General features: G+C 49.3%; 7 protein-coding genes and 1 non-coding gene across 8 annotated transcripts; 3 read left to right on the top strand and 5 right to left on the bottom strand.

Moving 5' to 3' along the window:
• Positions 1-587: 587 nt before the first annotated feature.
• On the bottom strand, positions 588-1,421 carry EJ05DRAFT_534131 (kinase-like protein; the record flags this gene model as incomplete). The annotated part of the gene is made up of 1 exon (XM_033749169.1): positions 588-1,421. One exon carries the CDS (start codon positions 1,419-1,421, stop codon positions 588-590), a length of 834 nt encoding a protein of 277 aa, XP_033605059.1.
• Positions 1,422-1,933: 512 nt separating this feature from the next.
• EJ05DRAFT_471590 (uncharacterized protein) lies at positions 1,934-2,803 on the top strand. Its single transcript, XM_033742996.1, has one exon. The coding sequence runs from the start codon at positions 1,967-1,969 to the stop codon at positions 2,717-2,719; it is 753 nt and encodes a 250-aa protein (XP_033605058.1). The 5' UTR covers positions 1,934-1,966; the 3' UTR covers positions 2,720-2,803.
• A 252-nt stretch (positions 2,804-3,055) lies between these two features.
• Positions 3,056-5,090, bottom strand: EJ05DRAFT_7436 (FAD binding domain-containing protein). Its single transcript, XM_033749944.1, has 3 exons — positions 4,829-5,090; positions 3,859-4,781; positions 3,056-3,801 (listed from the first exon to the last, which is right to left on the bottom strand). Exons 1-3 carry the CDS (start codon positions 4,979-4,981, stop codon positions 3,273-3,275), a joined length of 1,605 nt encoding a protein of 534 aa, XP_033605057.1. The 5' UTR covers positions 4,982-5,090; the 3' UTR covers positions 3,056-3,272.
• A 21-nt stretch (positions 5,091-5,111) lies between these two features.
• Positions 5,112-5,673, bottom strand: EJ05DRAFT_7430 (uncharacterized protein). Its single transcript, XM_033749940.1, has 2 exons — positions 5,653-5,673; positions 5,112-5,597 (listed from the first exon to the last, which is right to left on the bottom strand). The coding sequence occupies exon 2, from the start codon at positions 5,510-5,512 to the stop codon at positions 5,243-5,245; it is 270 nt and encodes an 89-aa protein (XP_033605056.1). The 5' UTR covers positions 5,513-5,597; positions 5,653-5,673; the 3' UTR covers positions 5,112-5,242.
• EJ05DRAFT_t3 lies at positions 5,539-5,613 on the bottom strand. The gene has a single exon. It is a non-coding gene; the product is annotated as a tRNA-Val (tRNA).
• Positions 5,674-5,825: 152 nt separating the features above from the next.
• EJ05DRAFT_7420 (uncharacterized protein) lies at positions 5,826-7,432 on the top strand. The gene has a single exon (XM_033749937.1). It carries the CDS (start codon positions 6,071-6,073, stop codon positions 7,406-7,408), a length of 1,338 nt encoding a protein of 445 aa, XP_033605055.1. The 5' UTR covers positions 5,826-6,070; the 3' UTR covers positions 7,409-7,432.
• Positions 7,433-7,878: 446 nt separating this feature from the next.
• On the top strand, positions 7,879-8,467 carry EJ05DRAFT_7422 (uncharacterized protein). Its single transcript, XM_033749938.1, has one exon. The coding sequence runs from the start codon at positions 8,112-8,114 to the stop codon at positions 8,409-8,411; it is 300 nt and encodes a 99-aa protein (XP_033605054.1). The 5' UTR covers positions 7,879-8,111; the 3' UTR covers positions 8,412-8,467.
• A 1,613-nt stretch (positions 8,468-10,080) lies between these two features.
• EJ05DRAFT_7403 (thioredoxin-like protein) lies at positions 10,081-11,412 on the bottom strand. The gene is made up of 2 exons (XM_033749936.1): positions 10,480-11,412; positions 10,081-10,431 (listed from the first exon to the last, which is right to left on the bottom strand). The coding sequence occupies exons 1-2, from the start codon at positions 11,062-11,064 to the stop codon at positions 10,183-10,185; spliced, it is 834 nt and encodes a 277-aa protein (XP_033605053.1). The 5' UTR covers positions 11,065-11,412; the 3' UTR covers positions 10,081-10,182.
• Between the last annotated feature and the right edge of the window lie 3,439 nt (positions 11,413-14,851).

The raw sequence follows: 14,851 nt of genomic DNA, 5'->3' as shown, positions 1-14,851 counted from the left end.
GCTATGGGTATAATTGGTGTACAATCAGTATGCTGTTGATAGTGAAGACTGACCAGAATTTCTCTCGCTGAAGGCAGGCATTGCTGAAGCTAGATTATGGTGGATAATCAGATATTCAAAGACTGATCTTCGAAGTTCACTGGGTCAGGACATACACGACAGAAAATATGATCTTATATGCTACTCAAGCGAGTTTAATGGGCCATACTCGACACCACCGGGCACAGATAGTAAGTGTACGCTCGCTTGCAAATATTTCACAAAACATCACTTCATTCACTAATGTGTTTGTTCAAACCTCCGACTCGCTATCTTCGTGAAGAGCCAATTACTCACGGACATGTGCCCGCGAATCAATCATGCCAACTCAAGAGTACGCCTCGTAGAACATGATAGAGAATTACGAGAACGACACATTTTAGTGACAGACTTAAGTATCCATTCATGGAGCGATATAAATACACTACGTGACAAGCACTATGAATGTGTTGATCTTGAAATGCAACACCTAACGCGGTTATGTGTCTACATGCATTTTCTACTTTAAGCTATTTAAGGCTTAGGTATCCATACCTAGCTCTTCATATCTACCAAATCTCATCGTACTCTTGGCATGCTTCTTCAATATATATTTCTTTCAAATATGGCTTTTTGAGGTCTGTAACTTTCTTGAACGCCCCTCTCATAATATTGAGCCATCCTTCGTGTCGTTCATATCGATGAACCGTTGTGTAATCCCAGTACTCGGGCCACCAACCGGCGAATTCCCAGTCAATAACTGCTGATATCTTTCCATTCTTGCATAGAATATTGGTATGTGTCAGATCACCATGAGCGAAATATACTTCGTGACCGTCGATATGCCGCAGGGAGGAGGCTGCTGCTGGTACCAGAGCATCGTTGAATGCTGCCTCAGAGGCAAATGGTCCGCCATCATGATCCCGAAGACGAATGTCAATGAGACCCCTTCCTAGTGCATTACACAACAGCCATCCTGCTTCGATGAGATAGGGGTTCCGTATACTTCGTACTTGCCGCACAAAATCAGCAATCTGGGCGGTGATGCAGCATTTCTCCGAGCCTCCTAAGTTGTCGAATACTTCCCCGAGTTGTTGCCCAGGCATAGTCGTCATGACGAAATAAGATTCGTCGCTGGTCTTTATGAGATCTATGGGACGTGGAACCGGAATGGAAGTGTTACTTCGAACAAGTTGTAGAGCACGGAACTCATTCTCGAAGTCAGGCCCGCGCTCTATGTGACCAAACTTCATGAACAGCCCACAAGGAAGCCGTTGACTACCTCCAAATTGATTCGCCTGACCATAGAGGTACTTTCCGAGCTTGCAAAGCTTTCTGTAGGTCCATAGTCGGAGCGTGGATGGCATCTGGAGCCATACGCGGTGTAAAAGCTCTGAGAACATTTTTGCCGGTGATAAGCATTGCATTTCTGGGCAGACGAGGATACAATCGTGGGAGATGTGTCTATATATCTGGCGCTGTTACTTATTCAGGAATTACAAAGCTGATGTGAAGAACAAGCGTAAACATCACTGTGACACACAGTGTCGGTAATTTTAATGTGACATCCCACAACCATAACATCATGCCATCGGGAGCGAGGGGTGAAGGAGCTCGAGATGTTAGAAGACTATAGCGTGAAAAGTCACGGAAAAGTACTTCACCGAGTCGTCCATAAATTCATGATCATAAGAGAACACCTTTTACGTCACGGCAAAATGTGCAAAAAGTATATAAAGAGAGGAATAGGTCATGTTGATTCCGTACTGGACCTAGAAACCCGCAAACATATTCTGCTGCCAAAATGGATAAAGGCGCGAAATCTCAACGGGATGAGCGGCGCAATGCTAATTCGCATGGGTACTATCCTAGAACTCAGCTCATGTTCAACAGCACGGGTCAATCGACGAGTCAATCCCAGATCAGTCAGAGTAATCCTACGCAGCGAATGCCTCCTTCAGGGTCTTTCTTCAGACGACAGTCAGCAAGCTCTATCACATCCGTTCAAAGTGCGGCATCATCAAGCTTTTCTGGTCTTTCCATGAACTCCAACGACTCCAGAAGATCTATTTCGGGAGCCTATGGACCCAACAACCTCCCTCCGACAGAGGACATGTCAAGTTCAAACAACATGACGGAACGCCCGGCGGCTATCACTCGTCAACAACTTCCGCTGCGCCAAGACAATATCAAAAATTGGTCCATTTACGTTGTACTTAGTCACCGCAGTCGTACTAGCAGCATGCATTGGTCCATTTTTGTCCCCACAGGTGTCCCGTACGGCACTGTCTGGCAAGTCGCAAAGAACAAGCAAGGCCTCTGGCACCTGGACACCCGCCAGGTCCATCACCTCGTCACTTCTAGATCACTAGCCGTGATGTATGAGATAGGCACTGTGAACAACCAGACTTTCCGATCATTGCACAATATTCTTTCGACTGTCCCTGTTGGCGCGAATCCGGGAGAGTATTTCGACTCGCGAGTATGGGTTCGTAGGGCCCTTTCCATGATGCAAGTCAATCGCTTCACCAGTATCGATTCCGCTGTGGATACGGTCAACAGATGTCAGATGTCAGTGAGCACAGGGTCTCACGGCGCAAATATCATCAACATCATCCCGGTCGTACGACGCCTGCAGCGCCAAGACTCTGTTGGTTTTGTCGGCTCTTCCGGATCCGGTGGGATTCAATTTGGATATTGAAGGGAGACTATCCTGATTAGAAAGCTGCCCTCTGACAAAGACTGACGCTTCGATCTTGTGCTCTACGACTGGGTTGGCTTCCGGGCTCGGTTCGAAAAGACGTGGCCGCATTTTACATGTACCGTCCATACCTATAATTTAACTTAGCACCTATATAAGGTAATATTACTTTATAAATATACCTTGATCTTAACTTTTAGTAGTAGTAACAAAACTACTAACTATAATACTTAGCTAAATGGTTTATATCCTATAGCTAACCATAGGTAGTAGAGAGGTCCGGGTGCACCGCGTGCATAAAAAGCGGCCATGACTGATCGAACCGAGCTTCGTTCTACAGCGCTGTCCCTTCGCGAGAACAGTCGTGTAAGGGATAACCTTTATCCCTTGCTTCGCTTACTACTGAGCCAGTATTTGCTCTGGGAGCAGTTTCGAACACATCATGTGAACAATGGATATTTTGTTGTCTATCTTAATATTACGATTTCTTGTTTGAAGGATACGTATTTAACCTGCCAATACTGTCGAGTTCTTTACGGTCCATCGATCTCTATCAATGATTACATGGCGTCCCAGCGCACGAACTCACTCTAGAGATCTTGAACCCACCAGGGATACGTTGCTGAAAGAAACCTGCAGGATCATACTTAGCAGCAGCATCCCGAATTAATTGGATGTTCTCAAGTCCATAGCTGCCAATCGGATCTTGACTTGCATCTGCATAGTTCAGATAGATAAGATCGTTCCCGCCTCCAACGGACTCCGCAAAATCATGAACCATCGCGGTGATATTCGCACCTTTCGCATGTGCGATCGCCTGCTGGTCTTCGCCACCTAGCACACCGATTCCGAGGACCCATAGGATATTGTTCTGGTTTACGTGGTCGAGACCAAGCATATTACCAACTTTGCGGTGTTCGATCGCCCCAAAATATGATGGCAGAGGCTGGAAGAAATTGAGGGTGGTAAAGTTGGACGCACCAATGAGCTCGCTCATTTGAATGACGTATTCGTGGTGTAACTCGGTGGCTCGGCGTAAGATGCTGAGGTCATTTTTGAAAGTGAGCGTGAATGAAATGCCCCTGTCAAGAGTCAATGTTCATTCATCTGGAATGGATTGATGCGGCTCAAAGACTCACCTCACAACACCTTCTAGGGTCCCACCAGCTGCTTCTGCGAGACTCATCTCCGTCCTCAATCCAGGTTCAATTGCCGGAATAATATCCACCTTATCAAATGCCCTCGTATTCGGTTCCGCCTTCGTGTTAACGGTGATCGCTCTCATCACTATCTCTTCACTTGCTGCATCATACGAATAGTACGGCACAAGAGCATCATTCACGTGCTCCTCGCTTCGTTCTACAAACTCAAACACCGCCTGAACGAATTCCTCCTCATACTCCGTACTCATCGTCTTCTGGCCGTACGTCAGATTGCGCGCCGGAAACGCCTCTAGGTCAAATCTCGTCACGACGCCGAAGTTACTGCTTCCGCCCTTCAGCGCGCGCCATAGGTCGTCGTTGGAGGTTGCGTTCGCGTTAATGATGTCGCCACTAGCCAGTACGACTTCAAAGTTGATCACGTTGTCGCAGCCAAAGCCCGTACGCCCGGTATAATACGACATCCCACCACCCAGTAGAAATCCACCCACTCCAACATTCGCGTCTCGTCCTCCTGTCACTGCGCCCCCCTGTTCGCCGAGTCTCTTGTACACATCGCCCCACCTGGCGCCCGGCCCGATCGATGCTGACCCATTGTGTTCGTAGTAATCCACCGAATCGAGATACTGTAGATCGATCGTCACGCCGCTGTCGACATTGTTCGATGCGTCGTTGCCGTGGCCACCACTTTTGACCGCAATGGCCCAGTCGCCAGCGCCAGAACCGACTGCACTGAGGGTGGTGAGCACGAGGGATACCTCTAATGATGTGTGCGGAAGTACGATGCACCATGGGTGGCGGCGGGTCGCTGTGTTATACCAGGTGAGGAGTTGAGTGGAGTACGACGGAGAGAGGGGGGTGAGGATGCGGTCACTGAGGCCTGCTGAGATGAGGGCGTCGCACTGCTAAGTATTAGATGCCCGTAGTGGAAAAGTGGGATAAGACAGACAGGTGTGAGACCTGTTAAAGACGCGTGTGAGAATGGGATTGTGGATAGAGCTGCGATGAGGTTGTGAATGGGTGACAGAAGCATATTGAGAGACTTTTCTAAGGACAATAGATATCGTTTTGGAGAAAGAAAAGAATCACTGTCGACGAGCATCAAGTACTTTTATAGCACACTCCACTTGCGAGAGAGAAAGTTCGGTCGCCATGAGACCAAGGAACAGTACACGCGTAAGCTTCTTGGTGGTATCATTAAACTCTGACATTTCGAATCCAATTGACGTATACCAGTCGTCTAGTTGGAATTGCCTGTTGATCTGCCCAGTGTCAATCTGCAGCGTAAGCGGGATCGTAGAAGCATTGTAATCGCCAAGAATGCCCCTAATAGTACTAAACCGAGGGACTCGTCAGCGTTCACCTATCGCAGCGTCTTTTGAGTTTCCATTGATGTCGTCAAGAACACTTCTAAGCAAGGCTGGAGTAGGTTTACGTGCGGTGATGCCAAGCAGAAGAACATCACACTATGAACTGATCTGGTCCGAATCTGCGATAGGTGCCACTGGAGTAGTCGAATCCGTATCAGCATCCTTCTTAGCTTTTTAGATGATACTCCAAACAAATTCTTGAACAGGCGGGTGTAAGGTGACGAGGCTAAGCACTCTAGCTGGCGCAAGGAATGGCAGAACATTCGTTCGAGGCAGCAAAACTTAAAAATGATTGAACCCGGACTTGAACCGGAGACCTTCAGTGTGTTAGACTGACGTGATAACCAACTACATTCATATTAGTGGCTGCACGGGAGACGCATGATCTGTGACGATTTCTTACCTACACCATTCAACCCGGTGGAGACAGAGGGTTTCATTTTACTTTATATTTTTGTAAGATTGAGAAGTCAAAGTAAATGGGCTAAGCCATTTTCGGCTTTAGTGCAGCTTCATCCCCTACCTGCAAAATTTGACATGCAATCAATCTGTCAGTTCTCTTATTACTACCTGTAAGAATAATCATCATCATCATCATCATCATCATCATCATCATCATCATCAAGACGAATAATATCACTTTCGCATCAAAAGTAACTTGAAACTGCTAATTTTCAGTCATTGCAATTAATCGTAGCCATTGTTTTCAGCCACCATCGTTATTTCGAGCTAGCGTTTAACAATTTATGGACTTGACTAAGCATCCTGCATCGTGGGACTTGGTATTGAATTTGTATCGGTTCGCGTGAAGGTCATGAAACATGATTACGAGGGGACGTATAAGACCGCTTGAATTCTCTTCAGCATGTCATCAAAGACCAAGCCATATCTATCAGCAGCTACGGTGTAGTCCTTACCGATTCCTAAGCAACAGTTCTGACAGCTACAACTCCCGCGATGCAACAGATCCTGGAGCCGGTATTGCGAGGAGAATTCTGACACCCGCGGTCGAGCCTCGATACCGCACACGATGGACCTATACGGATAAGAAAGCTGTGACCAACAGCACTAATAGGGACGATTCTACTAACGTCAAAGTTTCTATCAAGAAGAAGGACCTACATATCATGGAACCTCTCAGATCTGGTTTCGGTATATACGACAAGCCTGGCATTGGGAGAGCAGCCAATCTACCTGGGACTACGCAGCACGAAAAGTTCAAGCATAACGATACCATTAAGTTTCGTTTACCCAATCGAACCCTTCCCATCTCTGTAAGAGTGACAGTGCCAAAATCTCACGGCAAACTGCCCGTCATGATGCTCATCCACGGCGAAGGCTCCACTAGCAATCTGACCCGCCAAAACAGCTATGCGCCCCTGGCCGAGTACTATGCCTTGCATGGCTTCGTCGTCATTCAATCCAGCATCAATGCCAACCTTAACAGCACGTCCTGGCGCAAATGCATTACAGACTGCACTCACATCCTCGATAGACTGTCTAACGTTGAGGCCCGATCCGCCCCAAAAGGTGCTTCCTTTGATTCGGAACGGGTCGTTGTGGTAGGCCATTTGCTCGGCGTACATACCGCCAGCGTCCTACTCGGCATGAGCCTCGGAAACCCAGACACAGACTATACCACTGTATACACGAACAAGGACAAGCGCATAAAAGCAGGTGTTCTTCTCTCTCCGCTTAGTGACGATGAATCCTTGCTTTCCACAACTGTCAGCGACACCAAGCCCTTCCTTAGGCACGTAGACTATTCGACGCTGACCACACCCACGCTATGGGTTAGCGGCACAGAGCATGAGATGCCAGAAATAAGTGTCAGCGAGAAAGAGAAGTGGAAGGATGGCTTCAAATCGAGCCCGGGATCGAAGGACCTGCTAGAACTAAAGGGCGCGGACTGCCGGCTCGGCGGGATCTCTGGTGAGACTACAGTCGAAGCGAAGCTTAAAGAGAATTTGGAGGTAGTGGCGACGGTTCAGCGCATGACACTGGCGTTTTTGCGGAGTCAAATATACAAAAAAGACCGGAGCTGGTCCACGGCGAAGGATGTGTTTCAAGGCATTGAAGGCCTTGGAAAAGTGATCAGTACGACGGAACTTGATGAAGTCAAGGTTAAACAAGTTCGACCCAAAACCACCGGAGTTTGAGACTCTGTGGAGCAACCGATGTCACAACAAGTCGAAAACATGCTTAATTCAGGTCTGGGTAAGACGCTCGAAGGGGTGGAATGTGGCAAAGAAGATGCCACAAGTTTCGCCGTAGAGACGCTTCTCAAGTAAATCCAAGCATGCTGAGAAGACGGATGAAAAGCACACTCCACAAACTCCAACTATAACATCCGAACCATCGCCTTTCGAAAAGACTGCATGATCATCTGCTATCATATCAGTCTGACGGCAGAACTCCACTTTGACTCATGCCGCTCAGCGCCTGGAACAACTGCTGCCCAGATAGGAGGCAAAAAACAGAACATGAGACTCAGGAATGAAAGACCACGACGAAAAGACCGACCTACCATCCCTTAACGCACGTTCATACGCCGCATGAGCTATCTATGACACTGTCGCCGTCTGCCGGCACACCAGTGCAACCAAAAAATATTGACAACACGGTGCTGTGCCATACGGTTTCCCATCACCATACAGACACCACAAGACAGAAGTCCAGGGCGTAACCGTGCAAGCACCGCCCAATCGCCGTATCCAATACCCACATTCGTGCCGCACTGCAAACAGCAATCGGTCTATCTCCATACAACGTACAAAAATCGATTCCACAAACACCATTTGTACGCGCGCCACTCAAGCATGTACTAGACGCGCACACTTGTGCCCATTCTATTACATATGCATGGCCTACGCCGTACGCCTGCAGTTGCATTGCAATGGTATAAGACGTATATGCACAGGCATATCTGTGCTGACGCCGCACGCGTATTGTACAGGCCCCAAATGCAGGAATTGGATGTTTCGTCTGCCTCCATGTCTACCTCTATCAGAGGCGCCCCCACGTGTGTACTATTACACTGTGCCAGATGCCAGGCGCTGCATATGTGCCGCGCCGTGGATGTGCCGTAGACATGCATGTATGCATGCATACTGGACACGAGAGAATGGGGCTGATGGTATGCGGGGGCGTCTGGGTATCTAGATTGGAATCTGACATGTAACCTGGAATCTGAGATCGACCTTTGGAAAGGCGGTCTTTCTTGCCTGTCCTAGACAACGCCATCATTCATCCGTAGGATAGATCCCGCCTGCTGTCAGCAGTGATGGTCTTGCAGTGATGGACTTACGTTTTCATACATATGCACGAGGCATGGCGAGGAACTAACTGGTGTGCAAACGGCAGGCTGAATGGCATGGTAGCTAGCATAAGCGCACGATGGATGACTAGATACAGATACACACAAACACGTCGTGAAGCACGTATATACATACATATGCACGTTCTCTAAGCGAGCTCCTCCGTCCATCCATCTACGAACATGTGTGTGACTGTGCTTAAGAGATATGTCTGCAACGGCAAATATCACAGCAGGCAACAGGACTACTCATTCCCAGCATGCACTCCCTATCGCTTCCCCCTCTCCAATTTCCCTTGGCACACACATTACCAGTGTAGGCCTCTATGTCGAGATCTAATAGAAAGCCATCCATATTCGTATGATCTACGAATAGTACGCATTGCGCATACATCCATTCACCCATTCACGCGCCATTGCTCCCCTTAAAGTGCATGTATGGAGCATATTTCATTGCACACAGCGCATTTTCACATCCCTAACTCCGTCAAACACATCCAACATAACCCAATCTGATCACTCATCCATCGAAGATCAAGTCCTAATAATACCCATCCCCAGATCTCCCATATCAATAAAAGCCCCCACCCCCAATACTTACCTGCCCCATCCTATCACAACACTAACACGCCTCCGCCGCCGCCACGTTTCCTTCGCTCCCGTCTCCGCCGCGCGGCCGAGCAAGCTAACCTACCATTGGAAGAAGCATAGGTAACAAAAAAGTCCCAGCGCCATGGTAAATCTAAATCTCACACAATCCAGGCGCACTACATAATTCCAACCTTGTGGACGACGCCACGCGAGACCTGCACGTCATCAACCACCAACACCAACACGATCAACGACCCATGACCCATGATCTACGACCATGACCACTATTACTGATCACCTACCCAGGCCCAAAAAAGAAAAGAAAACCCCCATGCGTGCGCGTGTCCCGGTGTGGACCTCCGTATATGGGATAGTGAGTGTCTTATATGCAAAATATGTACAATTCAGGTTCGTGCAGAGGTGGGGGTGTGCATGGCTTGGCAGGGCATACATACATAGATGCACAGCTCGCGTGGCAGGACAGGGTTGGCATGGGAGTTGAGATGAGACGAGACAAGATTGAGAAGAGGAAAGTAGAGACGATGTATGACCGTTTGACCATGCGTGGGGCGTAAGGCTGTGGGTGACTAGACGGCTGCTCGTGAGTAGGAAGGACTAGAGGAAACGCTGCGTGTCGTGAGCGGGATGAATGTGGATGGTCAAGGTCTGAGCCATGGATCGAGCCATGGCAACAGTCTGATGTATTCAGTGTGCCCACCGAGTGGCACAAACAGTATAGCAGGTAATATAATACATAGTACAAGAACGCCGTTCGAGATATGCCAATCTTCGAAGCCTGCCAACCTGTTCCCGAAGCTAACATAACCGTCCGTGGGTATAGCGTGAAATATTAAGTCGATGTGCGGTTCTGCGGCCAATATGAATGTGGCGAGACAAAGGAGAATCGTTACGCGGTGGTGATATTTTGGTAGAGGAAATGCATGCGCGAGACGGCGGGATTTACGTGTCTGAAGGTGTAGAATGGCGTTGTGGAAGAAGACTGGAATATGTCATGCAGGGAAACGTCTATGATAATATGCGGCGACTCTTCATGGCGTGCTCTAAGCTAGCCGGGCTAAGGTCGGCGTCGTCCGGAAGTTCATCCATTATGGGAATCATATCGGAAAACTTCTCTCCCCCACGGTATGCGAGAATTGCTGGTACACCAGCAGCTTCGAATTCTGCGTCGAGGTAGTGGAGCTTAACGAATCTTGTGGTGGCGTGGGACCGGGCGAGCTTTCGCACACATTTCTCAACCATGTTGCTGATCTCAGACTTGGCCATGTTAGTTTTCTAATACGTCGTGCAGGTAGGACAACTTACAAGATCATCATAGATTAGTACGACAACGACGGTGTCGGCGGGCACTTTCTCAATGGCCTCTAGGTATCCATTGGCGTCGACTGCCGCTAGACTGCCGTAAACTCGCTTGGTGGGACTCCGGGTCCGCGATCTTGAGGTATGACGGACGGCATTCTGGAGGTCTTTCAGGCGATTCGCTCTCCACTTCGCCATGAAGCCTTCCCCGTCGTCTTCTTCCAATGAGCTCTTCTCCTCGGCTTGGATGATGATGCTCTCACTGGAGTAGGCGGGATGAAGCGCGGTTGGGGTGTCCTTGTAGCGCATCTGGCTGGCCTTCCTGGCTTGCTCGTACGCCTGAGCGTCGGCAATGACACCTTTGGGGCCGGTGTTGGCATTTGAATGCAGCGATGGGAGGTAGTATCGTCCGACCATGTTGTCTCTGCCTCGTTCTTCTTCGCTGTCCTCGTCGTCCTTTTCGTAGAAGGTTTCTCGTGGTTGGTCGTCAGAGCTGTCGTCGGACAGGGCAGACTGATCTTCGGGATGTTTGTGTGATGTGTCTTTGTCACGGATGAGTTCGTTAAATTCGTCTTGAGCGGCGCTTGACATGATGAAAGAAGAGGAAAAGAGTACAGTACTTCCGGGGTTAAGTAAGTATTTGTAGAAGTGGTATGGAAGTAGTAGTGTGGGCCAGGGAGGCGGATACGGAAATGCTTGGACCAGAATAGAGATGCGCAGGGGGAGGGGGCCAAGGGAATGGATTGTTTGGGTGATGCGGCGTACGACTGAGAGTGAGAGGTGCGGAGGCAAGGAGAGGCCTGTATGAAGGCGCAGCGAATTGAGGTCTGTGAGGAGTGCAGGGGGCCCAAAATAGTCGTGGGACGTGCCTGGCCGAGCGTTTGACAGCGAAGTAGCGTCACAGGGATGGGGCTACCACGTGTAGGACGGCGGCTAAAATCGAGCCTAACGTCAGTCATGCAGCGTTACGGCGCGATGGAATGTTGGATGGAGTGGCAGGACAGCTGGCCTGTGCCGTAGCCAGTGGATGTTGTTCTTGATGTTGATGCTGTTGCTGCCACCGTAAGGTTGATTGTATGATGCACTGTCGAGGGCGAGGGTTTCTGAAACGACTTCACGCACGCTGCGTAATGCGTTGTGCCACGTTGACGGAGACAAAGCAATGCTTCGAAACAGCGAAAAAAAGTCCGAAATAACGTGGGAAATGAAGAGGTCCAGGTCCAGGGAAATCCGGACAGGAAATGCGAGCAGTGAAGAGCGCGGGGACCCGATACGATGGTAGGAGAAGCTATCCAGCCGAAAAGGGGTGCCTATAACGGGCCGTGTGCGTGTGGAAGGTGGAATGTGGAATGTGAAATTTGAGTGGATGAGTTGGAATGATCAACAGGAAGTGAGACGTGATGTGTGAAGTGTGAAGTGTGTAATGTGCAATCTGTGTGAGTGGGGAGGGATGGAGAAAGAGAGACGTAGCTTACTCAGCAGAAGTGGTATGCAAGCTACGAATACTATGCTGTGGTATACCGTGTAGGCAGCCGCTGAAGCAAGCGACCAGCGCTGCTCAACTTAGCCCTGCGTCTAGGGAGCAGGCAACACACAGGTACCCAGCTTCACCCTTCCACCTCTCACCACTCGAGAATCACTCCGATTCGCTCAATCACAGCCTCACAGACACAAAACTCACACTCACGCACCTCAGCAAACTCTGCTCCTCCGCTGTCGTCTGACCGCTACGCTCTACACTGTACTGCCTTCGCTCTACTCCCGTAATCCTGGCCTGCATCCTCATCCCTGCCAGCATCATTTCCAAGGTTTGATGACTCCACTTCATAACCACTCTCTGACTTCTCACATGCCAGACTGTACTCCGTCCTACCCAGCTTTGCGACGAACGCTCTGACTGGTACAAATAACTATGGTGAGAGAACGAGTCTGTGGATGTGCCCCTTGCGCGTGCGCTGAGCCATTGCGGATAAAAATAGATCAGCTTTGCCGCGCCCTCACACCGAGCATGTCCACATCCACGTTCCGTCGTCGCTACTCGCGCGCAGAGTCATCAATATAGGAGTATTGCTTTCGGAGATGCAAAAATAATGCATTGCAATCAATTGGTCTGCCTTGTTCGGCTACCCTAACTATGCCCTGTGATGCACTTGCCTACAAGTGGAAAAGAGGAAACGATTTGCCATGCTTTGAAAGGGCCGACTAGTCATATTCGTTCCATGTTCTGAAGAAGCCAAGGAAAATAACAGCATGGCATGACACGTTTATCTCTGGCCTTTGCTGGCATCCAACAGGCACTGCCATGGCATCGCGTATCGATGTGGAGCTATGCCTGGTGCAAATGATGAAGTCACACAGCGCATTCCCGAAACGCCGTATCTCGCGATACAGTCATTGGTCCTCGGCGCGCGAGACGGTCCTGCACCGACCCAGACCCACCACCAGTCTTTGCTTTCGAAAGGCTGTACATTTTCTCCCTTCCTTGCAGTTTTCCGTGCCTCCTAAATTGCTCCACCATGGCTGTCCGCCAGGCACGGAGTTTTGAAGGGTCTAGACGAATAGCCTCTCACGCTGTCCATGGTTACAGGGACGGGCACAAAGTTTTGGGAGATGCAGGGGTCCGTGCGACTTGACTGTTTCACATTATTTTCGAAAGTTCCTTCTGGAACCTGAAACGTCGTTGCATGCTCCGAAACAGTCGCTTCTCATTGGTTGAAGAGACCCGCATTACCCATGATCGATCACCCTTGCTGTGCTATTTATATCCTGCCTATACATTCTCCTTTCAAGGCTCCGGCCCACTCGGTCCACGCGGCGCAGTGTGCAGCTTCGCTACTCTGCGTGGAAGATGAGCTTGCTATTATTCCCTGACCGCGTCATCCGTGAAAATACTTTTGGTTATTTACACGTCATGGTTAATTATGGGCGCACATGATGTGTTCGCCATGATCCAATGTGGTCATGTACGCCTTGTATCTGTGTCGCTCTGCTTGCGATCAGCACGGAAAGCGACTTTGTGTGAATTGAGCGTAGAATAGCATTTCAGTAAGTGAGGATCGCGCTACCTGCATCCCTCTTCTCTAGATGAGCAGGGCTTATGGAGAAGGCTATTGTACAGTCTCGTGTTATCGTGCAGCTTCGTATTACCCTGGCAAGCAGACAGTATCCATGACTGTCCATTCATCTTGGAGGCAGAGGACCCCCCTCCAGTAGCAAGCGCCTGAAGCGAGCTGTGGCCCCCTGCCGCTATATTCACCTTTCTAAAAAGTAAGCAATGATCGACAAATCGAAAGGATTGCGGGCGGCAACGGTTGGATCACGCTTTCCAACGCCCTCAACCCAGCTCAGATCCCGCGACAAGAAATGCTACTGGTCACCAGATCCGAAGTTCGCATGCGTAACTGGGCTTTCCTGTGTTGCGAGTCCGGGCCAGTCCAGACAACACAAATCAATCATCGCTAGTTCGAACGTTATGTCCGCATCGCATACCTGAAAGCTGTCTTGCAAGGCTGTTCTATCAAGATCACGAGAGCTTTCGGGCAGCAAGCTTCCTAGAAGATTTGCAAGGCTTACTTTCAACAGGCCATGGATTCCAATCCTTACGTCTGCTGACCACAAATCCAGCCACATATCCAAGAAACGCAGTACAATCTTCAGCCAGATGGGCATTCATGGGCGTCCTATCGGCCTTTCTTAGTGCCGAACATTTCGGGAGGTGATAGTACGGCCATGAGCAGTAGACTGCCGAGAAGTACAAGGAGCAGAATCCTGGAATACAAGGATGCTATGCTACGTGCTCGCCCGTAACAATCAGCAATGTTTTGTCGTGGTCCAGGCCCTCTCTGCTGTGGTTGAAACAAGAGGCTGTGCACACGACCATTCATTACAGACCTATCAGACAATTGACATTTTGAAGTCATAAAACATCACAGCCACGTCTATTCAAGACTCGATCATAGCAGGTTTTGCATTGTGGTAGAATCTAGGAGGGTGCATACGACTGGTGTTATTCATCATCTCATTACTCACGTACATGGTTCTAGTTACCGTGCACTGTTGACAACTCATCAAACGCCACAGATACTTAGTTCGAAACACATCGAATCCATCAAAGTCCATGTGCAAAGGAGACTGAGATTAAGCTTAGGCGATCACGGATCATCCCGGCCAAATCGATCCATCGGCCAGGTCACAGCGCCAGGAACAACTACATATCAAATCATTTCCAAACACATCACATACACCTGATGTCAGAGACGATGTCGGTTCGTTTCGACGCCAATCCATATTCCTACCTTTTGTCAGCTAGCTTGGACTCGCTATCAACACTGACCTTCTGGAGCTCTGAAACCGAAAAGAGGGTATTGACGCAGGGCTT

Source organism: Pseudovirgaria hyperparasitica, assembly GCF_010093815.1.
Source record: "Pseudovirgaria hyperparasitica strain CBS 121739 unplaced genomic scaffold EJ05scaffold_1, whole genome shotgun sequence".
In the NCBI taxonomy this organism is placed as follows: Eukaryota; Fungi; Ascomycota; class Dothideomycetes; order Acrospermales; family Acrospermaceae; genus Pseudovirgaria; species Pseudovirgaria hyperparasitica.
Note: the sequence above shows the minus strand (reverse complement) of the source record. Positions and strands in the feature narration are given on the sequence as shown.